The sequence below is a fragment of the Triticum aestivum genome, chromosome 6B (assembly GCF_018294505.1).
Source record: "Triticum aestivum cultivar Chinese Spring chromosome 6B, IWGSC CS RefSeq v2.1, whole genome shotgun sequence".
Lineage (NCBI taxonomy): Eukaryota > Viridiplantae > Streptophyta > Magnoliopsida > Poales > Poaceae > Triticum > Triticum aestivum.
In genome coordinates, this window is record NC_057810.1 from 689,758,951 (window position 1) to 689,785,272 (window position 26,322).

The following is a 26,322-nucleotide window of genomic DNA, read 5'->3' on the forward strand; positions in this document are numbered from 1 at the left end:
GGAGAAGCAACACCAGCTTGCAGCTGAAAGCCCTACTTCTCCGATGAGGCCCAAGTGGGACACCCCTCTCAACCGGGCCTTGAACGAACTTAAGGGACTCCCTTTGGATCAGCGGCCGCAATATGGTCGTGTGCACGGCGCTGGAGACGGCGCCACGTGGAAGGTGTTTTACAACGAGGGCCCAGAGGCCGAGAAGCTGAAAAAGAAGTTTAGTCAGGCGGACATCGACGCGAAGGTGAAGCTTGCGGTCGAGAAAAAAGCAGCTGAGGACGCGAAAAAAGCAGCCGAGGACAAATATGAGTTGCTACAGCAGGCAGTCAATGCAGCTGTAACTGCCTGCAGAAATGATTTCGCTACTAACTTGGTTCCAGTTATCATCAACTGGGCGAAGGAAAATCCAGACAAGACGGTACATGATTTCCCGATGCCTAGTTTCGTCGGGAGCAACTCCATGAACAACAACACCATCGCACCATCACTTGCTCACGCAAGCGGGCCTCCTCTCGCAGCCGCTCCCGCTCATAGCAGCCCGTCCTCAGTCTCAGGCGCGCTAGGTGGGCCTTCGTCTTTGACTGAGCTTGACGCCGTCACGGTAATTACATGTCGCACCAACACACATATATATATATATATATATATATATATAATATTCCATTTTTGTTGCCTTTCGGTTGTTTTACGCCACAGACATATGTGTTTGCAGGCGAAAAAAACCCCGTGCACCATACTCTACTTGATCAAAGGCCAGAAGGTGGACGTGAGAAAGGGGATGATAATGGACCCCTCTCAACGCACGTTCCACAACCAGCTGATCCCCGCTAGGCACTTCAGGGTTAGCTTGACCAGTGTGAAACCGGGGCACGAGGATTTGCCTCCTCCAGTACAGCACGTGGGAGCGGACGACGAGACCCCGCCGCGGATTGGAAGCTGCAAGAATTGGGTGCTGCTATGGCCGAATAATCTTATTCGTCTGGAGCCGGCCGAGAGCACACCAATAACTACCACACATCAATAAGCATGTGCGAAGACCACCACCCCGCCTACGCAATTACCAGCTCCTGTAGTGCCGGGTGAGAGCGGCGGACGACATGATGAAGGGGGTGCAATAGTTATGGCTGATGTAATTTCTCCTGTAGAATAGAGAATGGATGATGAGACGGAGGTCGACTGATAAGCACATTTCATATATATAATTTTGGCACATAAACACACCATTTATTGTGATCCGACGATCCATTCTTGCTGTGAACTATGATATATTTGAATGAAAATCATATAAAAGATCATTTACTCGTCATTTGATTATTTTGCAGAAAAGTGCGCAAAGGCACTATAATCTTCAAGATTCGGACGAATTGGCCATTGAGAAGAGAGAAGGGCAGGAAAGAAGTGAAGAAAGGGACCTGAGCATGAAGGAAAGAAGAAACCGGGGGCCAAAACTAAATAAGGAAGGGCTCTACTTGGGAAGAAAGAAGAAAGGAGAAGGGCCAAAGTAAAAAAAAAGACAGATCAGGGAGGGGGTCAAAATCCCTAGCGCTGCTCCATTCCCAAATTGGGCCTGGCCACATCTTCATCTCTCTTCCCCTCACCAGTCCTTCTTCACCTCCGGCTGCCGCCACGGCCAGACCGGCGTGGTGGTGCTCCTCCACAGCCCATCCAGCCACCAGCGCCATCCATCACCAGCACCAACACCCAGCGCCACCCAGCACCTCCACACGCTCCACACCGCCGCCATCCATCACCACCACTCCCCGCTTCACCGCGCCATCATCACCCCCGCCCCACTGAACACCTCCGTGCGAGAGTTTCCCTGCTGCCGTCCTTCTTTCCTTGCCTCTGCTGCTGCTCTTGCTTGTGCCCCTGTGCTGCTGCCTTTCTTCTCCCCTTGCTACTGCTCTTCTTCTCCTACGCCTTGCTGCTGCTCCTTCTTCCCTCGCCTTGCTGCTGCTCCTCCACTTCTCAACTCGAACCAACTGCTCCTCCTCCTTCCCTTGCCTCTTCCCAAATGCTGCTGCTCCTCTCCTCGCCCCTTTTGCTGCTGCTCTTCTCTGAAACCTCAAAACTGCTGTTGCTCCTCCCTATTGCTTCACCCCTACTGCTCCTCCTCTCAACGTCTTGCTGCTGCTCTTCTCTGAAACCTCAAAACTGCTGCTTCTTCTCCCTCTCTCTATTCTCTAATTTTCTGTAATCTTGAGTAGTGTAATGTTCATTACTTTGAAATGTTCAGAATTGAGATGTGTAGCACTTGTAAGGTTCAGATTTTGATAAGTGTTTGCAACCAACTAGTTTGCTCAGTTCGTACTTGTTAAATATCATGTCATAAAAATATGTAATATTTTGTTACTTTGGTAATTAGTGTTCTGTCAGCATATATGTGTGTTCACCCTGTGTATTTCTTCTCGCTGTACTTGTTAATTTCTATCAGTAATTTTTAGTTGTTAAATACTGTTGTGTTGATCTGTGGGTACTAATCTTGTGGCTTGTAAGATTTCGTTTCTGTTGTCACTTGTGTAACCTGAACCGTGGTGTAGTATCCTGTTCGCATATGTGTGGTTTGGCGTGTTCTGTAGTCCCCGTATCAGCTATGTACCTGTGATATATGAATGTGCGTGCGTGTGTGTGTTTGATTAGAAACAATTATATTCTGTCATATATTGTCGCTTCTTCCTACTGTTATATGTTTGATACTAATGTGTCCTTGTCTTGTAGCTTTACTTGATATTGACTCCTGTTTGTGTTAGTATTTTAATTCCTCAAATAAAACAAAATACCAAAAAGATAGTGAGTAATATCTTAACCTCCCTTTGCTATTTTGCATTTTCTTGGTGGATTATCTTCGGGTACAATCATTGTTAGTTTAGATTCTTATTTTCTGCATTTATCTCTTAAAATTGTGCTACCTAGCTTTAGCCGAGCATAGTCGTCGTCGCCTAGTCCCTGTGGAGAACACGACATCCGTAGTTTGGGGCGTAAAAACCCCGTTGTACCTACAATTGACCATTTTGGCGCCGTTGCCGGGGACTAGTGTCGAGTGACCGTGTTAGGCTATAGACTAGTTTTTTCTTCTTTTTCTATTTTGTGCCATATATTTGTGATATATCTCTAACTCCTAACCCTTGTTCCAGATTATTTCCTCTTTGTTTTCTTTTCCTTTTTGCAGGTTAGAACCATCTTCTCGGATATGGCTTAGTATTCAGATCATCATGCTTATGCGAGCAACACTACAAACAGCACGGAAAGTATTCAAGAACTGATAAGTAAGATTTCCCATCAATTAGATGATTTAGCTCGGCAGCGAGAAGTAGTTTTTGACGATAGGCCTAGCTCTTATGATCCTTGTTCTAGAGGCCATCCTTATGTTGCTCCTACTTGCCATATTTGTGGATTTCAGGGCCATTCGCTCGCTGAATGTCAGCGTGGTTACTCTCACACTCCAGATTGTTTTGGCATGAGCTTCGCTCAACAGCATAGCTCATACCAAAACAATTACTCATATAGGTGGCCTGAAAACCCGAATATGTCATATAGGAGCAACAACCCTGAGATCTCACCATTTGCTTCTAGTAATCATATGCAGGGATTTAGGTACAATGAGGAGAGCTACAACTATGCTCCACAACAGATTTATTCAGCTCCTACTCATATACCTCAACACCAGGAGATGTTGCCAATGGAGTTAAATGGTCCTCCATTTGGTCAACCAACAACTCCAGCAACTGCTGAGCAATCTCATGTGCAAGTGCCCACACAAGATGAATTTGATGATATAGACAAGCTCACATTGCTTAGTCTCGAGTTCACTTGGAGTGCTGAGGATGATCCAATTAGGCCGATGATACTAGATGAAATGAAGAATATCAAGAGTGGAAAAGAGCTAGTGAATGAAGTAAGGAAGATTGAGAAGAACATCAACGCTGGTAGTACTATCTCATCTCTCCTTGAGCTGAGTGCTGCTAAGATTTCTAGTCATACATGTGAGGTTCCAACACCGTCACATTTAGCTGAGCAAGATAGCGAGAGCCCAGATGAAGAGATACCTCGGATTGAAGATGTACTCGAAGCCAAGGCACAAGATGATCCAGAGCTCAAATGCCCAAGTGATCAAGTCGAAGACTCATCATCTACAACTCCTGAAGAAGTAGAAGAAGCTGTTGTAGTTGAAGATGAAGAACCAGAAATTCAATTGCCTATCATCATACAAGAGTGTGACATTGCAGGTTTATCTAATCCTGTCAATGGCATGTCCCCATATGAATTGTTTGCTACTACCTTGCATTGCATGATGCCATCTGTTAAAGTAGATTTGAAAAAGTATTTGCTTGGATATGATCATATATACCCTGTTAGTGGCATTACTCACATTAGTGATGATCACAGTTACTTTCCTCGTGCTAGACCTATGCTTTATGAAACATATCATTCCCATGCTAGTCTTGAGCTTAATGGTAAATATCATCCTCATGTTAGTGTTGACCTTGCTGATTTCTACCATCCTAAACATGTGCTTTATAGCTATGCTTATGTAATTGGATATTCGATTGATGACTTGGAGGGTATTATCCCTACCACTTGCATTGTCTCTTTTGTTGTGAGTGCTTTTAGGTTTTTGCTTGTGCACGATCCACTACATGCTGACCAGGTTCGAGGTGACATTCCTTGGGACCCTGGTGGACTTAGAGAATGGGGATGAGGAGAAGCAAGGGGGCACACACGAGGAAGGGAGAAGCTGGAGCAGGCATGAGGATAGAGAAGCAAAAGGAGAGGAGCTGCAGTTGGTGAGGTGATCGAGCGAGTGCTACATCATCAAAGCCCGGTGAGCTGTTTCATGACCCATTCCGAGTATATCATCCATTGATACATGCTGAAATCAAATGTTATTTGGTTTGCTTAAGCCATGTCTTAAATGTTGCCCCACTGAATTTTTTTGACATATGGTGCTTGATGAGAATATGCGAACTGTTTGTTGAATGCCATGTAAACTAGTGATCTACATATTGCTTGCTTTGCTGAAATTTGTGAAAGTTATTAGTTTTGAGTGCTCAAATCCCTAGTACACTAGAAAACTTAATCATTTTCTGCTTTTACCTTGATACACCTAGATCACCACGTTTAGATGCTGAATTTGTGCCAAGTGTCTTCCCATTGAGAGCAATCACCTAACCACTATGGATTAGCATGCTATGTTCCCTGGATCTGTAGCATGTGAACCAGACGTGGAGAAGTGATGATTCCTGTTTTTGTTCTTATGCGTTGTTCATTTAAGATAAGTAATAATGAATAAATAAGTCTGGCTACCTACAGTAGCATGTCATGTTCCCGGGATCGGTGGCATGTGAAATCAGGTTAGCTTGGGCAGTAATTAATAGTAATAAAAATGTAATTGCCGAACCAGGTGTATACCATGTGAGGGAGTTCCGGACTAGGGGGTGTCCGGATAGCCGAACTATCATCATCGGCCGGACTCCAAGACTATGAAGATACAAGATTGAAGACTTCGTCCCGTGTCCGGATGGGACTTTCCTTGGTGTGGAAGGCAAGCTCGGCGATACGGATATGTAGATCTCCTACCGTTGTAACCGACTCTGTGTAACCCTAGCCCTCTCCGGTGTCTATATAAACCGGATGGCTGTAGTCCATAGGACGAACAACAATCATACCATAGGCTAGCTTCTAGGGTTTAGCCTCCTTGATCTCGTGGTAGATCCACTCTTGTAATACACATCATCAATATTAATCAAGCAGGACGTAGGGTTTTACCTCCATCAAGAGGGCCCGAACCTGGGTAAAAACATCGTGTCCCTCGTCTCCTATTACCATCCGCCTAGACGCACAGTTCGGGACCCCCTACCCGAGATCCGCCGGTTTTGACACCGACATTGGTGCTTTCATTGAGAGTTCCTCTGTGTCGTCACCGATAGGCTCGATGGCTTCTTCAATCGTCATCAATGACGCAATCCAGGGTGAGACTTTTCTCCCTGGACAAATCTTCGTATTCGGCGGCTTTGCACTGCGGGCCAATTCGCTTGGCCATCTGGAGCAGATCGAAAGCTACGCCCCTGACCGTCAGGTCAGATTTGGAAGTTTAAACTTCACGGTCGACATCCGCGAGGACTTGATCTTCGACGGATCTGAGCCACAGCCAAGCGTGCCGCACTGTCACGACGAGCATGATTTAGTTCTGCAGCCGGACAGTACCCTGGAGGCCGCACTAGAACCCGCTCTGATCTTCAATTCGAAGCCGGCTGCGCAGATTGAGGACGGATGGCTAGACACCGCCTCGGGGGCTGCAACCTCTACGGCGATAGAGCCGAACAGTGACCTCGTCCCTCATAAAGCTTGTGACTCCGAGGCGCCGGACTCCTTGCCGGACTTCGAACCTCCCGCGCCCCCTCCGGTCGAATCCGATTGGGCGCCGATCATGGAGTTCACCGCAGCGAACATCTTTCAACACTCACCTTTTGGCGACATCTTGAGTTCGCTAAAGTATCTCTCGTTATTGGGAGAGTCCTGGCCGGACTACGGTTAGGACGGTTGGGATGCGGACGACGAAGAAATTCAAAGCCCACCCACCACCCACCTCGTAGCCGCTGTCGACGATCTAACCGACATGCTAGACTACGACTCCGAAGACATCGACGGTATGGACGAAGATGTCGGAGACGACCAACAACCAGCGCCTACTGGGCACTGGAAAGCCACCTCATCATATGACATATACATGGTGGATATCCCAAAGGATGGGAATGGCGAAGAAACAGCGGGGGATGACCCCTCCAAGAAGCAGCCCAAGCGCCGACGTCAGCGGCGCCGCTCTAAATCCTGCCATAGCAAGAATGAAGACTCCGGCACCGGAGATAACAATACACCGAACAGTGCCGAAGATAACCCACTCCAGCAAGATGCAGCGCAGGAGGACGGAGACGCCAGCCCCCATGAGAGAGCGGCAGAAGAAGAGGTAGAGGATTATATGCCTCCCTCCGGAGACGAGGCAAGCCTCGACGACGACGAATTCGTCGTGCCTGAGGATCCCGTCGAACAAGAGCGTTTTAAACACAGGCTTATGGCCACGGCGAACAGCCTCAAGAAAAAGCAGCAACAGCTTAGAGCTGATCAAGATCTGCTAGCCGACAGATGGACTGAAGTCCTCGCGGCCGAAGAGCATGAGCTCGAACGGCCCTCCAAAATCTACCCTAAGCGCAAGTTGCTCCCCCGATTAGAGGAGGAAGCATATGAACCCGCATCACCAGGAGATAATACGGCTGACCGACCACCCCGTGGTCGAGACAGAGAGGCCTGTAGGCCCTTCACTAGACCCGTACCCCGGCATCGCTCGAAAAGCGCAAGGCCACAGGGGAACACTCCGGACTTGCGAGATATATTGGAGGATAAGGCAAGACAATCAAGATCGATCTATGGATCGCGTGGGCGTCCCATGATACGTGACGATAATCATCGCGCCGGACACAGTAAGTCCGGCTGGGTCGAACAAAACAGGCAAAGTTCTTCTGAGCTCCGTCGTGATATTGCCCAGTACAGAGGCGCCGCACACCCACTATGCTTCACAGATGAAGTAATGGATCATCAAATCCCCAAAGGGTTTAAACCCGTCAATATTGAATCCTACGATGGCACAACAAACCCCGTAGTTTGGATTGAAGACTATCTCCTTCACATCCACATGGCCCGCGGTGACGATCTACACGCCATCAAATACCTCCCCCTCAAGCTTAAAGGACTAGCCCGACATTGGCTCAACAGCTTGCCAGCGGAGTCAATTGGGAGTTGGGAGGACCTGGAAGCCGCATTCCTCGATAACTTCCAGGGCACTTATGTGCGATCACCAGACGCTGATGACCTAAGACACATAATTCAGCAGCCAGACGAATCGGCCAGGCAATTCTGGACACGGTTCTTAACCAAGAAAAACCAAATCGTCGACTGTCCGGATGCGGAGGCCCTCGCGGCCTTCAAGCATAACATCCGCGACGAGTGGCTTGCCCGGCACCTGGGACAGGAAAAGCCGAAATCCATGGCAGCCCTCACATCACTCATGACCCGCTTCTGCGCGGGTGAGGACAACTGGCTAGCACGCAGTAACAACCTCAGCAAAAATTCTGGCAGTCCAGACTTCAAGGACCGAAATGGCAGGCCGCGTCGCAACAAAAACAAATGCCGCATTAATGGCGATCATACTGAGGATACGACAGTCAATGCCGGATTCAGAGGCTCTAAACCCGGTCAGCGGAAAAAGCCATTCAAAAGAACTACTCCGGGTCCGTCCAATTTGGACCGAATACTCGACCGCTTGTGCCAGATACATGGCACCCCCGAAAAGCCAGCTAACCACACCAACAGGGACTATTGGGTATTCAAGCAGCCAGGCAAGTTAATTGCTGAAAATAATGACAAGGGGCTACATAGCGATGACGAGGACGAGACCCAACCGCCGAACAATAGAGGACAGAAGAGTTTCCCCCCACAGGTGCGGACGGTGAACATGATATACGCAATGCACATACCCAAAAGGGAGCGGAAGCGTGCACTCAGGGATGTCTACGCGATGGAGCCAGTTGCCCCGAAGTTCAATCCATGGTCCTCCTGCCCGATCACTTTTGACCGAAGGGACCACCCCACCAGCATCCGTCACGGTGGATTCGCCGCACTGGTCTTAGACCCAATCGTCGATGGATTTCACCTAACCAGAGTCCTGATGGACGGTGGCAGTAGCCTGAACCTGCTCTATCAGGATACAGTGCGCAAAATGGGCATAGACCCCTCAAGGATCAAACCTACCAAGACGACCTTTAAAGGCGCCATACCAGGTGTAGAAGCCAATTGTACAGGCTTCGTTACACTGGAAGTGGTCTTCGGATCCCCGGATAACTTCCGAAGCGAGGAGTTAATCTTCGACATAGTCCCGTTCCGCAGCGGCTATCATGCTTTGCTCAGACGTACCGCGTTAGCAAAGTTCAACGCGGTGCCGCACTATGCATACCTCAAGCTCAAGATGCCAGGCCCTCGAGGAGTCATTACGGTCAATGAAAACACTGAACGTTCTCTCCGAACGGAGGAACACACAGCGGCTCTCGCGACAGAAGTACAAAGCAGCCTCTTAAGGCAATTCTCGAGTCCGTCCGTTAAACGGCCGGACACAGCTAAGCGCGCCCGGAGTAACCTACAACAAGACCATCTGGCACATTCCGAGCACACGTAGCAGTGCGGCCCCAACCCCAGCCCCTGCAAAACGTCAAAGCAAGTCCTTCATGTACACCATTACGCTCTGAAGATACCATGGGCATGGGGAGAGGGGCACGACCACGATAAACCCAGACTGCGGTTTAACCACACCAGGGGCTCTCAAGTGTGTCGTTCTTTTTTTTTACCTTTGATTTTTTACCCACAGGACTCCATTCGTCAGAGGCCTTGTCCGGCAGTAGACCTGCCGAACTCACGATGCAACAGCCAGGGAAGGATAAAAGCTACAGACGAAAATACAGGTGGTCTCCATTACGAGCATTTTTATACACCAATTCGCAGCCTACCCCTGGAGGGGGACATGTTTAACAGTCCCATCCTTTGCTTATCGCACTATTTTTATCGTTCTGCATTCATAGCAGCACTTATTGAATAAAACAATGCAGTACCTTTTTGCTTATAATTGCATTTTCTTTTTATACATATGTTCATTTATGGCATGTTGCACCCGTACACTTTGGTACGGCCACAATACACCAGGGGCTTATGCTTCCCGCATCATGGTGTGATAAGTCCGAACACTTTCACAAGTGCGACACCCCGAACTTATAGCACTATATGCATCGGCTCCGAATCATGTCTTGGGTCAATAGTTGGGTTTTCCCGGCTCCCATGTTTTGGTACCTTATGTTCCGTTATATCGGCTAAGGTAGCACTGGGAGAACCACTGCGATTGCGCCCCAGTTGAGATGGGTTAACGCCTCAGTGGAGAAAGCTAAAACTGACCGTCATGATGAGGCGAGAGCCGGTCGCTGTTTGGAGAGGTTTTTTGCGAGTCCTTAAAGACTTATGCCGCTTAGAGCGAGGAGCTGGATCCTGTCCGGCCCAGGCGTGGATAGCGCCCCAAATTCGGCCTTCCGAAGACTAGGGGCTTCGCCGAAATTTAAAATTATAGAATTCTCTGGCTAAGTGAGAGTGTTCAAGCATTATAAGTCCGGTTGCCTTGTTCGCTGTGTTGAGCGCCTCCCTCGATGGACCCAAAAATGGGAACAAGAGTGCTCAAGTTTATCCCGAACACCCCACCACTCGTGGCATGGGGGCTGAAGCCGATGACTTGCCATCTCTCAGATTTGATAAACAGCCGCACAGAAGGTAATATTTTAAATTAACAAGCGTTGCTTAGTGCATATGAACCAAGTTTTCAGCGCACAGGATAACAAAATGCGAGTCTACTAAAAAATTACATCTTTGGAGCACTCTCCCGCAATAGTGCGGGCGCCCTTCAGCACGCTCTTATAATACATCTCGGGCGTGCGATATTCCTTGCCCTCTGGTGGTGGGTCCGTCACAAGCTTCTGGGCATCCATCTTGCCCCAGTGCACCTTTGCGCGGGCAAGGGCCCGATGGGCACCCTCAATACAGGCGGAGTGCTTGATGACTTCAACCCATGGGCACGCATCCACCAGCCGCCGCACCAGGCCGAAGTAGCTCCCAGGCATGGCCTCCTTAGGCCACAGCCGAACTATGAGGCCTCTCATGGCCTGTTCGGCCGCCTTGTGAAGCTCGACCAGCTGCTTCAGCTGGTCGCTAAGGGGCGCCGGATGTTCGGCCTCAGCATACTGAGACCATAAGACCTTCTCCGTCGAGCTCCCCTCCTCGGCCCGGTAGAATGCGGCAGCGTCGTACACGCTGCGAGGAAGATCTGCGAACGCTCCTGGAGAGCTCCGAATTCGGGTAAGCAACAGGTAATTAACACTCACATGCTTACTTTGCATGAAAAATGCCTTACCCGCTGCTATTTTCTTCACCGCCTCAATCTCCTGGAGGGCCTTGTAGGCTTCGGCCTTAGCGGCTTTGGCACTCTCACGAGCCGTTGCAAGCTCAGACTCTCGAGTCTTCGAGTCACGCTCCAAGCTCTCATGTTTTTTCATGAGATCCTGGAGCTCTTGCTGTACCTCCGCCACCCGCGCCTCCTGCCTCTTTCGCTCGGTCCGCTCCGCGGCCGCATTGCATTCGGCCGCGGCCACTGCCTCCTTCAGGGTCGCCACCTCGTTTGTGACCCCTGCAATACCCAAGTTATCCTTGTCATTTTTTGCAACCAAATCCTTTTCTGTAAGGTACAATTTTCATAAGGTATTACTAACCTTCTTTTTCCTCGAGCTGCTTCTTGGCACGGCCGAGCTCGTTCTCGGACCGCTCGAGGTTTTCCTTCAAAATATTGACCTCCGCAGTCAGTGCGGCAGAGGTCAGCAGCACAGCCTGCAATCCCATATTGACATATTTTCATGACTCCTGCGTTTATCTTTCTATAGATCCTCAGTCCGGCTTTTCTTTCCGAACACCAAACCGAGCATCAGGGGCTACTGTCTATGCGGTACTATTTTACATATATTGAAATTCTTACCTCAAAGCCTGATAGAAGGCTGCTGCAGGCTTCGGTCAGCCCGCTCTTGGCAAGCTGCACCTTCTGAATCACCGCACTCATAACAGTGCGGTGGTCCTCTTTGATGGAGGCGCCGTTAAGCGCCTCCAGCAAATTGTCCGGCGCCTCCGGTTGGACGGAGGTTGCCGGCGTCACGGTCTTGCCCTTCTTACGAAGGGGTCGCCCTCCGGACTCCGGAGCCATTGTGGCCTTCGGGGCTGAGTCCGGTGCAAAGTCCGGGAGGTTGTCCTGCGACACCTCCAGGGACTCCTCCTCCTGGTAGGTCCCTTCCTGGGACCCCACCTCGGCGTCGTCCGCGGCACGGGGGGTAGAGGCAGTCGGAAGAGAATCCATATCCGACGCACCTAAGGACCCGCTCGATGAAGCGGGAAGATCATCCTTAGGCGGACTACAGGGTTGTATGCGGCATTAGAAAGACATTATGTGATGAAAAATATAAACCTTGAAGTTATTCGGGAGTCCGGATACTTACGATCTCGCCTGAGGCTTGGCCCTTGGAGGCCAGTCCTTGTCGTCATCACTGGCGTTGGCGGAACAGTCCGGGGGAAGAGTTTTTCCCTTCTTGGACCCTTCGGCCTCCCTTGTAGGAGAGGCCTTCCTTTTCTTCCCTCCCCCCGCTGGGGGAGAGGCTTTCTTCTTCTCCTCCTCGCCTTGGTGGGAGGAGTCGGCCTCGGATTCATCATCCGATAGCACCTGAAAACGGGAACTCTTCCGAGTCCCCGTGGCCTTCTTCTTGGCCTTCTTCTCCGGCACCACGTGGGGTGTCGGAGCCAGCAGCCCCATTAGGCGGGCGTCAGCTGGGTCCTTTGGCAATGGGGCCGGACAAATAGCCTGTGCGGCCTTCTTCAGCCAGTCCTGTCAAAGGAAAGGGAGTTTAGATCCCGCATAGAGTCAAACTATGGAAAACAAGCGTCCCTTAAAGGACAGAATAACTTACTTCATCAGCTGGACGCTCCAAGCTGAATCCGCGATCTTCGGTAGCGGATGCGGGAGCCTCGGCGCCCTTGAACAGCACCTTCCAGACCTCTTCGTACGTAGTGCCGAAGAGCCCATTCAGAGTCTGGTGCTGCGCCGGATCAAACTCCCACATATTGAAGCCCCGTCATTGGCACGGGAGAATCTGGCGGATGAGCATGACCTGGACTACGTTGACGAGCTTGAGCTTCTTGTCCACCAGCTTTTGGACGCAGGCTTGGAGTCCGGTCAGCTCCTCCGAATCGCCCCAAATTCGGCCGCTCTCTTTCCAAGAGGTGAGCCGTGTGGGGATGCCGGATCTGAATTCGAGGGCCGCTGCCCATTCAGGGTCACACGGCTCGGTGATGTAGAACCACCCCGATTGCTACCCCTTGATGGTTTCCACAAAAGTGCCCTCCAGCCACGTAACCTGGGACATCCTACCCACCATGGCGCCTCCGCACTCCGCTTGGCTGCCCTTCACAACCTTCGGCTTGACACTGAAGGTCTTGAGCCACAAGCCGAAGTGGGGCTGGATGCAGAGGAAAGCCTCGCACACGACGATAAACGCCGAGATGTTGAGGATAAAATTTGGGGCCAGATCATGGAAATCTAGGCCATAGTAGAACATGAGCCCCCGGACAAAAGGATGAAGTGGGAAGCCTAGTACGCGGAGGAAATGGGGAAGAAACACTACCCTCTCATGGGGCCTGGGGGTGGGGATGAGCTCTCCCTCGTCGGGGAGCCGATGCGCGATGTCGCTGGACAAGTATCCGGCGCTGCGCAGCTTCTGGATATGCCCCTCCGTGACGGAGGAGGCCATCCACTTGCCTCCCGCTCCAGACATATTTGGAGAAGGTTGAGGTGAGATGTGCGGGCTTGGACGCTAGAGCTCGAGTTCGCGGAGATGGATAAGCTAAGGAGGAAGAAGGTGCAGGTAAAAGGGTTGGATCTTTATCCCCTTATATGGGCGGACGAAAACATGTGTCCCCACCGGCCTGGTAAAACTCGCTTATCTCCCAAGCGTCACAATCAATGGCGCCATTGGGTTACCCACGTCCGTATTAATGGGAATCCCGGAATAAGGGGAACACGATCTCTGCTTCGACAAGACGTGCCAAGGAAACCGCCTCGCTAAACGCGCTGAGGTGGAACAATAAAAACAATTCGAGTAAAGGCTTGGAAGTGGTGTGACGTCACGCCACAGAATACGTCGGCAGATTGATCTTGTGTAATATTATTCTCTCTACGGTGGTATGTGGAATTTATTTTTGCAGAGCCGGACACTATCCTGGTGTTCACAATCTTCTATAAATTATTCGGAGGAGGAACCCGCCTTGCAATGCCAAAGACAATATGCGCGCCGGACTCGTCGTCATTGAAGCCTGGTTCAGGGGCTACTGAGGGAGTTCCGGACTAGGGGGTGTCCGGATAGCCGAACTATCATCATCGGCCGGACTCCAAGACTATGAAGATACAAGATTGAAGACTTCGTCCTGTGTCCGGATGGGACTTTCCTTGGCGTGGAAGGCAAGCTTGGCGATACGGATATGTAGATCTCCTACCTTTGTAACCGACTCTGTGTAACCCTAGCCCTCTCCGGTGTCTATATAAACCGGATGGCTGTAGTCCATAGGACGAACAACAATCATACCATAGGCTAGCTTCTAGGGTTTAGCCTCCTTGATCTCGTGGTAGATCCAGTCTTGTAATACACATCATCAATATTAATCAAGCAGGACGTAGGGTTTTACCTCCATCAAGAGGGCCTGAACCTGGGTAAAAACATCGTGTCCCTTGTCTCCTGTTACCATCCGCCTAGACGCACAGTTCGGGACCCCCTACCCGAGATCCGCCGGTTTTGACACCGACACCATGTTCTCGGGATCGGTGGTATGTTCCTTTGGGGAGACAAACAATTTTTTTTAATAAAAATTGGTTGAGCCAGGTGTATACCATGTTCTCGGGATCGGTGGTATGTTCCTTCGGTGAGACTAATGAAATAATATGTGTGTTTCTTTCAAATTCAATAAGTGGTTCAACCACAAAGTCATATTTCTGCAAATAAGAGATTTAATTCCAGTTCTTTTTGTTCTCAGGATCATGCTCTCTTTAGGAATCATTTGGCGTAGTCATCATTTAAACTTGTTGATCCTCTTTTATCATTGTAAAAGTTTAAAATGGTCATGCTTACTAGTATCTTACCGCTTTGAAGCACTCCTAACCATTAATTTTCACTAGCTAAGTCCAAAGCATGCACTGTTTAGACATCTACTTCACTTGGTATTCTCTAGTCAGCTCACTGTTCACATTCTTGCTCTTGTCATATACCTTTGCTTGAGGACAAGCAAAAGTTTAAGTGTGCGGGAACTTGATAAGCACATTTCATATATATAATTTTGGCACATAAACACACCATTTATTGTGATCCGACGATCCATTCTTGCTGTGAACTATGATATATTTGAATGAAAATCATATAAAAGATCATTTACTCATCATTTGATTATTTTGCAGAAAAGTGCGCAAAGGCACTATAATCTTCAAGATTCGGACGAATTGGCCATTGAGAAGAGAGAAGGGCAGGAAAGAAGTGAAGAAAGGGACCTGAGCATGAAGGAAAGAAGAAACCGGGGGCCAAAACTAAAGAAGGAAGGGCTCTACTTGGGAAGAAAGAAGAAAGGAGAAGGGCCAAAGTAAAAAAAAAGACAGATCAGGGAGGGGGTCAAAATCCCTAGCGCTGCTCCATTCCCAAATTGGGCCTGGCCACATCTTCATCTCTCTTCCCCTCACCAGTCCTTCTTCACCTCCGGCCGCCGCCACGGCCAGGCCGGCGTGGTGGTGCGCCTCCGCAGCCCATCCACCCACCAGCGCCATCCATCACCAGCACCAACACCCAGCGCCACCCAACACCTCCACACGCTCCACACCGCCACCATCCATCACCACCACTCCCCGCTTCACCGCGCCATCATCACCCCCTCCCCACTGAACACCTCCGTGCGAGAGTTTCCCTGCTGCCGTCCTTCTTTCCTTGCCTCTGTTGCTGCTCTTGCTTGCACCCCTGTGCTGCTGCCTTTCTTCTCCCCTTGCTACTGCTCTTCTTGTCCTACGCCTTGCTGCTCCTCCTTCTTCCCTCGCCTTGCTGCTGCTCCTCCACTTCTCAACTCGAACCAGCTCCTCCTCCTCCTTCCCTTGCCTCTTCCCAACTGCTGCTGCTCCTCTCCTCACCCCTTTTGCTGCTACTCTTCTCTGAAATCTCAAAACTGCTGCTGCTCCTCCCTATTGCTTCACCCCTACTGCTCCTCCTCTCAACGTCTTGCTGCTGCTCTTCTCTGAAACCTCAAAACTGCTGCTTCTTCTCCCTCTCTCTATTCTCTAATTTTCTGTAATCTTGAGTAGTGTAATGTTCATTACTTTGAAATGTTCAGAATTGAGATGTGTAGCACTTGTAAGGTTCAGATTTTGATAAGTGTTTGCAACCAACTAGTTTGTTCAGTTTGTACTTGTTAAATATCATGTCATAAAAATATGTAATATTTTGTTACTTTGGTAATTAGTGTTTTGTCAGCATATATGTGTGTTCACCCTGTGTATTTCTTCTCGCTGTACTAGTTAATTTCTATCAGTAATTTTTAGTTGTTAAATACTGTTGTGTTGATCTGTGGGTACTAATCTTGTGGCTTGTAAGATTTCGTTTCTGTTGTCACTTGTGTAACCTGAACCGTGGTGTAGTATGCTGTTCGCATATGTGTGGTTTTGTGTGTTCTGTAGTCCCCGTATCAGCTATGTACCTGTGATATATGAATGTGCGTGTGTGTGTGTGTGTTTGATTAGAAACAATTATATTCTGTCATATATTGTCGCTTCTTCCTACTGTTATATGTTTGATACTAATGTGTCCTTGTCTTGTAGCTTTACTTGATATTGACTCCTGTTTGTGTTAGTATTTTAATTCCTCAAATAAAACAAAATACCAAAAAGATAGTGAGTAATATCTTAACCTCCCTTTGCTATTTTGCATTTTCTTGGTGGATTATCTTCGGGTACAATCACTGTTAGTTTAGATTCTTATTTTCTGCATTTATCTCTTAAAATTGTGCTACTTAGCTTTAGCCGAGCATAGTCCTCGTCGCCTAGTCCCTATGGAGAACACGACATCCGTAGTTTGGGGCGTAAAAACTCCGTTGTACCTACAATTGACCATAGTTATGGCTGATGTAATTTCTCCTGTAGAACAGAGAATGGATGATGAGACGTAGGTCGACCCTATGGATTACCTCAATACAAACGCGTATGACTGTGACATAGATATGATGAGTCAACCATATGACGAATCGGGCTATCAGCTTGCTAATGAGGATATGGATGATATTCCCGGGCAGGGTCGTACCATGGATTGCAAAAAGTCTCTCTTCATGAAATCCTCACAGGAAACGCCTGAAGATGCCGCCTCAACACAGGCTCAACTAGCCGGGCGCGAGGATCGTACAGTACTTAGCCCGGGAACACTGGGGCAGGGGTTAAGGAAGGGTCTGGAAGGTGTGCCCAAGAAAAAGGAGAGGAAGAGATCGGGGAAGGTAACTGCCTCCAAACAAGCCAGAGCACATAGCAGCCAGACGATGCATTCTGAAGAGCGTGTACCCGTGAAAAGTGCGGTCATGTTCCATCTCACGGGCGAGCCGATGCTACCGTCGAAACCACTGGAGGCACTATCAGGGGATCTTAGGAGACTGCACGACCATGTGCTGTCGACTGAGAAAAGCCTACTAGCCTCAAAGGATCCTGGATATCCGACATACGCGGCTCGTGTGCCTGAGGGGAAGTGCTACGTCGACACACGGCCCACGGAGGTGTTCTTCCTGCGGTTTGACCATATCTTTGAGATGTTTGTAACAAGGCGGCTTGATTTTACTATCGTCCGCCTTTTGCGCTACATATGAGCTCTGTCATGAAGAGTGAAGAAGTCTCGCAAATCTGTGTGGCGGATCCGTACTACATGCACGAGTCTTTCTTGAGTCTTGGCGACTTTGAGCGTGAAACTGCTAGGGAGTACCTCCAAAACTTCATGGTACAGAATAAGGACCGGGAAATTGTCCTCGTGCCTTATCATCCAAAGTAAGTCAGTTCCGGACAACCTTTCGTACATTTCAATCATTCCTTCTCTCTCATATGGGGAATAATTTGAGGTGTCTTTTCCCCGCAGCAACGGGCGCGCCGTCCTTATCGTTCTGTACCCGCAAGTCTCCCACGCCGTGTATTTTGACCCTTCCAGAGACTACGAGAAAAAAGACTACACCCACATAATGAATATTCTAGATGATGCTCTCCAAGGCTACAGCTTTAGAGGTGGCCACGTGCAGATCAAGAAACAAAGGAACAAGAAGATGGGTTTCGTGCATAAAACTAACTTCTCCTGCATCCATGTCCCAAAACCAAGCAAGAAGGATGGATTCTACATCGTCCATCTCATGATTCAGTTCAACACGGATCACCAAAAGCTTTGCATTAACAGCAGAAATGATGATCGTATCCACAAGTGGCTAGAATCTCATGGAGAAGCGGATTATAAACTTAGAGATGACTTCTTTCGCATCCAAAGCGACATTGTGACGATCATCATGAAAGAAGTCGTCGATGAGAAGGGGATGTTCCACCACGGCCCTATATCGCGAGCTGACGTCCGAACTCGCATAGGCATGCAACGTCTAGACCTCACGCCGTTCAAGAAGCTAGGGTTCGTCATTGATGATATGGAAGGATGGAACTTCTAGTGATTTATGATGCGGATGATGATGATATGTGTCGGTTGAACTTGTATACTTTTTTTAGCGATGAAACTTTGTGATGTCCACGGTCCATGCCGAACTTGCGTAACGCTACTTTGTTAGTTTTCGTACGATGACCTGCGTACCTCTAGTTAATTAATTTGCATACTATATGTTGCATCTAGTTGCTAACCCTTTCTTTTTCAGTGTTGCTCTAGTATATTTGGTTGCATATATATGATTGTACATCCTCTTCATGAACATGCATCTCTAACAGGTACCTAGTTTCTTGATGGCGAGATGGAATTGCTATGTCATGTACAAAGGGAAGGTTCCGGGGGTGTACAACGAGTGGCATGAGTGTCAGGCGCAAGTGAATGGGTTCACGGGCGCCAGCCATAAAGGCTTCAAAAGCAGACAAGAAGGAGAAGCTAGTTACTTGAGGTTCACGCTAGCGCGAGAGAGGACTCGTAACCGCCACCTCATGTACTGCATAGTTCCGCTCTCACTCATAGTGATAGCACTTCTTGCGTATACCGTTGTTTAGATGGATGACGTTGTTGCAGTTGCAAGTATTCGAGACTTGCATGTATCGCTATTTTCGAGATGATGACAAGATATCACTTTGTGTTGGATGATGATTATGATGAGACTATTTGTATGTACATGCTAGATTACATTTGTGGTCTCGCAGGCATTTGTATGTGTATCATGATGACATTTCTATGTGCTAAAGATTCTTCTATAAAGCCTGTTCAAATACAAAACAAATATGCCAAAAAACAACAAAAAAACCTACTTAAATTAGCAGTAGCGAGTGTATAAAAGTTAGCAGCAGCGCCGCGATAGCAGTAGCGCGTCAAGGTAAAGCGCGCTAGAGCTACTAGCAGTAGCGAGCTTCCGCTAACAGCGCTGCTGCTACACTTGTGTAGCAGTAGCGCCGGTGAGCACGCGCTACTGCTATCTGTTAGCTGTAGCCCCTTATTAGTAGCGCCTATCCCCGCGCTACTGATACATCTAAAACCCGCGCTGCTGCTAGCCTTTTCCCTAGTAGTGTAAAGCTAGTCACACCTTTGTTAAAATTAATGTTCATTATGTTATCGCAGGAGGTCTGTATGTTTGTCTCTAATGCCTGTCGACTACATACCTGACATCATGATGTAATGTTAAGTCATTTCCTTTTGTACAGTGTAACTGAAATGTCAAGGCGGTGATGGCATTTTATTTTAGTAGAACTGCACAAATTTTGTTTAAAAGAAGAGGAAAGGTCAGGAATGGCTCAGTTTTTCAGAAAAAAACTATGTATGCCTTCTTGACATCAGCCGCTATTGCTTTATTTATTCCTTCAAACAGGTGGTTAGAAACAGTCTTGCTACCTTTTCCCACTAAGAAATTGGAATGCTTATATTTGTGAGTCTATGCTTCAGCTAGTGCCACTTTTATAGTAATCACACTTTCAATATCTATTCAAACAGGGATGCTCGATTTTAGTGGAACTGCACAAAAAGTCCAACTGGTCCAACATTAGGAGCATGTTTTTTCCAAACCTTTATATCCAATTGGTGGCACTATGAGCTATTCATTACGAAGGTACATGGTTTGCTACTATCTTGCTACTCTTTTTGTATTGTCATCAGATAGTAATACTAGTGGTTTGCATGTGAATTTTTTGGCAGGGTGGACCTACATTGGAGGTGCAGGATAGGATTCAATGATTGGATGCTCAATTTCGGTTGTATCGATTTCATCTCATCCATCACTACGAACATGGATATCCTTGGTCTGATGAAGAATAGGCGCTATATTTCTGCTCTGAACCAACAAATCAATTCAGTATGAAATTGTCCAGGGCAAAACATAACTGTATCAGATTGTCCAGTGCAGAACATGACAGATGCTAAGCGGAAGATACATGTTTAAACCGAAAATACATGGTGTGGTATATGTTTACTAGCTGCTTGATATTTGTGTAGACAGAGATGTCTGCCCGTTGCTATTTGGCAAACAAACAAAGTGTCCTCAATTTTGGTTGAACTGCACAAGATAATAGTATAGTCACTGCATGCAGTGCCATTTGAAAATAGACACAACGATTGGATAGTCACTTCATGGACTACAGAAAAGTAGTACTGTACTATTTACTGGCCAACACTAGGTGCTTCATTGCTTTGGTCTGATTATACAATGGGCATCATTTTGGCTAAGTTAAATTTTGTATTCCAAAAATAGTCTTGCGGTGTGATCGAGATAAGACCAAATCATATTGTAGTGGATGTTCCTCCATCATGTGTGGTTCATTCTCATGGTTCCAGCTATTGGTGAAATCACTTACGTTTGCAAGAGGAATTGTAGACTTCACAAACAAATTTGTCTTCCAGTCTGTACTGAATGTTGGCCAAGAGAAGCATCCATGTTAGTAGGAAGAACAGATGTTTTTTCTAGATCTTTCCTTTTGGAGCTACATATTTGTATATGATCTGTGAATCATTGAGATGCATTAACATGTTGATCTTATGTAAGGGAATCGTACTAGTTAGTTTTAGTTGCGACGCAAGATCCGAAGTGGCTGATCTTTGCTTTTGGAGCTACATATTTGCATATGATCTGTGAATCATTGAGATGCATTAACAGTTACTTATTTCTGTTCGCTCAGTGTTTACAAGTTACTGATCGATCACTAGCTAGCCTACAAATGCGCTCCTGGTAGTTTTATTTGCGACGCAAGATGCGAAGTGGTAGTTTTTTGAATAAAAATGCCTACCTCTAAAGAAACTGACAAGCTACACTATCGATCATACACGGATAAAAATGCCTACCTCTGAAGAAACTGACAAGCTACACTATCGATCCTACACGAATAAATAGTGGATCACGCACGTACTACCTCCTTTCCGGTTTGCAGGGCTCAATTCAAGAAACGACCTACTCGATCCTATATGAATAAATAGTAGATCACGCACGTACTAGTACCTCCTTTTCGGTTTGCAGGGCTTAAATCAAACCTCTCACCAACCAAGGTACTCCCTCCGTCCGGGTTTATTAGTCCTGTGAGCAAAGCAGCAAGACCAAGGCATGGAAATAATTAACGGCATACAGAAGTTTAAGCCTAATTAATTCCATCGATTTAAGTGGCTGCATGTGTGCCCTCGGCTGCAACTCGTTGCATGCTGCTTCACGTATTGCCTGTGAGCAATTCTGAGTGCCTGCATGCAGCCGGCCGTAATTAAGGCAGCTAACTGATGCGAAAAAAGATACGCTTTAATTGTTGCGGGCTTTTTAAATCCGTGGAATCATTATAGACAAGGAGGGAGATGATTCGAGTGCACTTGTTTGACCGCCATGCCGGCGTGCGACCCAGATGGGACGGGACGACACAGTCATAATTTCAGTTTCTCTAGTTTTCCACGTCAAGCTGGCGCGCTAAGCCATTATGCATTGAATTCCGATGACCATCGCGCTACCTTCCCCCTATAAGTACTGTTTCCCGGCCTTCTCCGGTGCCACAGTGACCCAACTCGCCATATCCTCATAAGCCCCCACCGACCCGACATCGCTCGCCACGTCCGCCATGCCCCCGCCCGTCTGCGGTAGGTGACGCCGGAGGCGGTCACCGCCAGAACTTGTGTTCGGTTTTTCACCGGAAGGCAGACGGAGGGAGGAGGCATTCTCTCTGTCTTTAGATGGCAATGTGGAGATCAAGGAGTTGTTGGAGCGTGACCGCATGGCGGAGGAGCAGGAGTTGTTGGAGCACGACCGCCTGGCGGAGGTGCGGCGTATCACCGATTTGCGCCGCCAGCGGGACATGGAGCACCAGCGCACCGACGCTCTGAGTCGCGAGCAGAGCGACTACAACTGGGCCGACTACATGGAGGGCGGCGCCCGGCAAATAGCCCTGGAGGCTGTCGGGCACGCACGCGTTCGCGATGCTGATTTTTACTACCAGCTCATCAAGTGGGTTTCCCGCTTGGAAGCTGAAGCTTCGGTGGACCATGCCGACATGGAAAGGGCCAACGCGCGCGAGCAACGCGCCATATTGCACCTCTTGCAAGTCCGAGGCGAGGCGCAGGACGCCGGTGCCGGCGTTTAGCATGTACCACAGATGGCGACCGGCATCGTCGTTAGCTAAGAGTAAGTTAGTACTTGTATGCTACTAGAGTATTAGTGGGAGTAGATAGTTAACTTGGCTATGATGGTTGTCAACGTGGAAGTTCAGTACTCTATATGTGGATCAGACCTGTTACTTTGCACTGAATGTTGAACTTTCCATTTGAACGTATGGAATGGGCTGTTATTTTTTTAAATGGGTTGTATTTGTCCTCCACGGGTTTAGAGGCTGACTTGTGGGCCTATCAAGTTGACGCGTACACAATCAGGAGCTGATTGTATGTGGAGAGGATGACAGCAGGGACCCGCCAAGGTCATGGCAGTATGCAAGCAAGTGCCTCCTTATTTCAAGCCAATAAAAAAATGGCTCCTCCTAGTGGATTTCTGACATCTGGGTCCCATGCCATTGTCAACGTAGTCAATAAACGAGAGAATTGCACAACGAGCGGCTGACACCAGGGACCCAGCAGCTCGCCCAGTTATTTTTGTTTTGGGTTAATTTGATAAATGCCACTCCAAATCTGGTGTATCCGAGAAATGCCACTGCAATTTCCAGACTTTGAAAAATGCCATTTCATGCCATTTCTAGTGGCATTTTTCGAAGTCTGGAGTGGCGTTTTTCAAAGTTTGCAAACTGCAGTGACGTTTTTCAAAGTTTGCAAAAATTGCAGTGGCATTTTTCAAAGTTTGGAAATTGCAGTGGCATTTTTATGAATCGCCATAATTGGAGTGGCATTTATCTAATTTGTTTTTGAGACGGAAGCAGGGTGTCAACTGGGCTGTGCGGGACACTCTGGCATGTCTAGATAGCCTTTTCTTTTATGTTTACCACAGACCAGCCCAGTAGTTTTTTTTCTTTCTGAAAATGGCTAGCCCAGTTTTTTTGTGATTTGTCAAGTAAGTCGCTTTATCAGGCCTGTTGAGCTGCAAATCTTTCAAACGAGCAGAGCTTCATTTGGCTGGCCGAGAAAATGGCCTATCAGTAATGAGAAATGGGCTGTACATTTTTAAAACACATCAAACCGGCAATTAGTTTCAAATATCTTTTTTTCATTTCGAGATTTTAAATTGCATTGATTTTTATGCGTGGAAAATTTTATTGGATTTTATATTGATATACATTTATTTTTAAAATCAGTCTAAATGTGACTCGAAATTTCGGGATTAAAAACAGTTCAGACCGCACCGAAATATGCAAAATTTCATATAATTTTTTAACCGTGGCCACAATATGGGCTGTAATGCTAACAAAAAGAACATGGGCTCCAAAAAAACCCGTAAGAATTAGCAAATGGGCTGTAAATTATTTGAAATAATGGCAGATGGGATGTATGCTGTTTTCCACAGATTTGAGGCTTTCCACAGATGGCCTGTATACTGTTGGATGTCCATCCAACGGCCGTCGTGCTTCTTCAATCTCTGTTCTTCCTGCTCCAGCCGCTCAAACAAGCGCCGGCGGGACTGCCTGCTCCCTCCTCCCCGCCGGCTGTGCTACCGCGCAGGCCTCACTGCCCCACCATACTCCCATCGCTGGCCTAGCCATCCCTCTACTCATCCACAGTCCCACACCTGCTGTTATTCTCCGGCGACGGCAGACGAACCAGTAAACCCTCATACAGTCATACTCCCCTCCACGTGGGAAACAACTGCCGAGTCTTCCCTGCCTCCGTGTCGTTCCCTTCCTAGGCCTCGCCGTCGTCCACCGCCCTGGTGCTCTCGGCGTGGCGTGGTCAACGTGGTCAACGACCGACATGCATCTGACAGCTGGGTCCACGGCCGCACGCAAGGAAATGCCTCCTTATTACGCGCAAAATAATGATCCCTCCACCTGACATCTGGGACCCACCGAAAGGGCCTCTGTATTTCGCGAAAATAACGTTACCGCCGCTGACACCTCGGACCCACCAGCTATATCTTTGCACGCAAGGAAGTGCCTCCTTATTACGCACAAAAAAATGAATACTCCCCCTGCTAGCTAGGACCCAGTATAGTGGGCCTACTAAGTTGACGGGGATAAAGGGCTTTGTCAACTTAGTCAATATGCACGATTCTAGCTCGACTGACCGTACGATGTCCATCCAACGGCCGTAGTGCTTCTTCAACCTCTGGTCTTCTTGCTCCAGCCACCCAAAGCAGCGCCGATCGTGCCACCTACTCCTGCCTCCCGTGGCCGGCTGTGCTGCCGCGGAGGCCTCATCGCCCCCATACTACTCCCACCGGTGGCCAGGCCATCCCTCCAGTCCACTCACCCACACCCCCTGTTATTCTGTGGCGACGGCAGCGTAGCTGAACCAGTGAACCCTCGTACTCCTCTCTGCGTGGGCATCCACTGCCGCATCTTCCCTGGCTCCGTGTCGTCCCCTTCCCAGGCCTCGCCGTAGTCCACCGCCGTGGTGCTCTCGGCGCGGCATGGTCAATGTGGTCAATGACCGAATTCCATCAGAAGAATACCGTACGTGGAGAGGCTGACAGTTGGGTCCACGGCAGCTGCAAGGAAGTGCCTCCTTATTACGCGGAAAATAATTATTCCTCCACCTGACAGCAGGGACCCACCAGACGGGCCACCTGTATTTCACGAAAAAACGTTTGCCCCTGACTACTGGGACCCACCCGACGGGCCACCGTATTTCGCGAAAAAACGTTCCCCCTGCTGTCAGCTCGGACCCACCAGAAGTGCCTCCTTATTACGCACAAAATATTGAATACCCCCATGCTAGCTGGGACCCGCCTTGGTGGGAGGCTGACTTGTGGGCCTGCTAAGTTGACGGGGACGGAGGGTTTTGTCAACTTAGTCAATATAAACGATTCTAGCTCCAGTGACCGTACGATGTCCATCCAACGGCCATAGTGCTTCTTCAACCTCTGGTCTTCTTGCTCCAGCCGCCCAAAGCAGCACCGGTCGTGCCGCACACTCCTGCCTCTCGTGGTCGGATGTGCTGCCGCGGAGGCCTCACCGCCCCCTACTATTCCCGCCGCTGGCCATGCCCTGCGGCGACGGCAGCCTCACACCGCAGCCGAACCAGTGAACCCTCATACTCCTCTCCACACGGGCTTCCACTGCCGCGTCTTCCCCGGCTCCCCGTTGTCCCCTTCCTAGGCCTCGCCGTCGTCCACCGCCCTGGTGATCTCGGCGCGGCGTGGTCAACGTGGTCAAGGAACGACTTCCATCGGACGTGGACTGTACTGTTGGGGAACGTAGTAATTTCAAAAAATTTCCTATGCACATGCAAGATCATGGTGATGCATAGCAACGAGAGGGGAGAGTGTGTCCACGTACCCTCGTAGACCGAAAGCGGAAGCGTTATGACAACGCGGTTGATGTAGTCGTATGTCTTCACGATCCGACCAATCCAAGCACCGAACGTACGACACCTCCGAGTTCAGCACACGTTCAGCTCAATGACGATCCCCGGACTCCGATCCAACAGGGTGTCGGGGATGAGTTCCGTCAGCACGACGGCGTGGTGACGATGATGATGTTCTACCGACGCAGGGCTTCGCCTAAGCACCGCAACGACATGACCGAGGTGGAATATGGTGGAGGGGGGCACCGCACACGGCTAAGGAACGATCACGAAGATCAACTTGTGTGTCTAGAGGTGCCCCCTGCCCCCGTATATAAAGGAGGGAGGGGGAGGTGTGGATGGCCCCCTAGGGGTGCGCCTGGAGGAGTCCTACTCCCATGGGGAGTAGGACTCCCCCCTCTTGCCTTGTCAGAGAAGGAAGGGGGAAGGGGGAAAGAGGAAAGGGGGGCGCCCCCCCCTCCTTGTCCTATTCGGACTAGGGGGGAGGGGGCGTGCGGCCTGCCCTGGCCGGCCCTCCTCTTCTCCCTTATGGCCCATGTAGGCCCATTAACCC

The 26,322-nt window shown here is 48.9% G+C and overlaps 1 protein-coding gene across 1 annotated transcript; it reads left to right on the forward strand.

Moving 5' to 3' along the window:
* The first annotated feature begins 1,569 nt into the window (after window positions 1-1,569).
* Window positions 1,570-16,046, forward strand: LOC123139284 (uncharacterized). Its single transcript, XM_044559082.1, has 2 exons — window positions 1,570-4,813; window positions 15,110-16,046. The coding sequence occupies exon 1, from the start codon at window positions 3,449-3,451 to the stop codon at window positions 4,688-4,690; it is 1,242 nt and encodes a 413-aa protein (XP_044415017.1). The 5' UTR covers window positions 1,570-3,448; the 3' UTR covers window positions 4,691-4,813; window positions 15,110-16,046.
* Window positions 16,047-26,322: the final 10,276 nt, after the last annotated feature.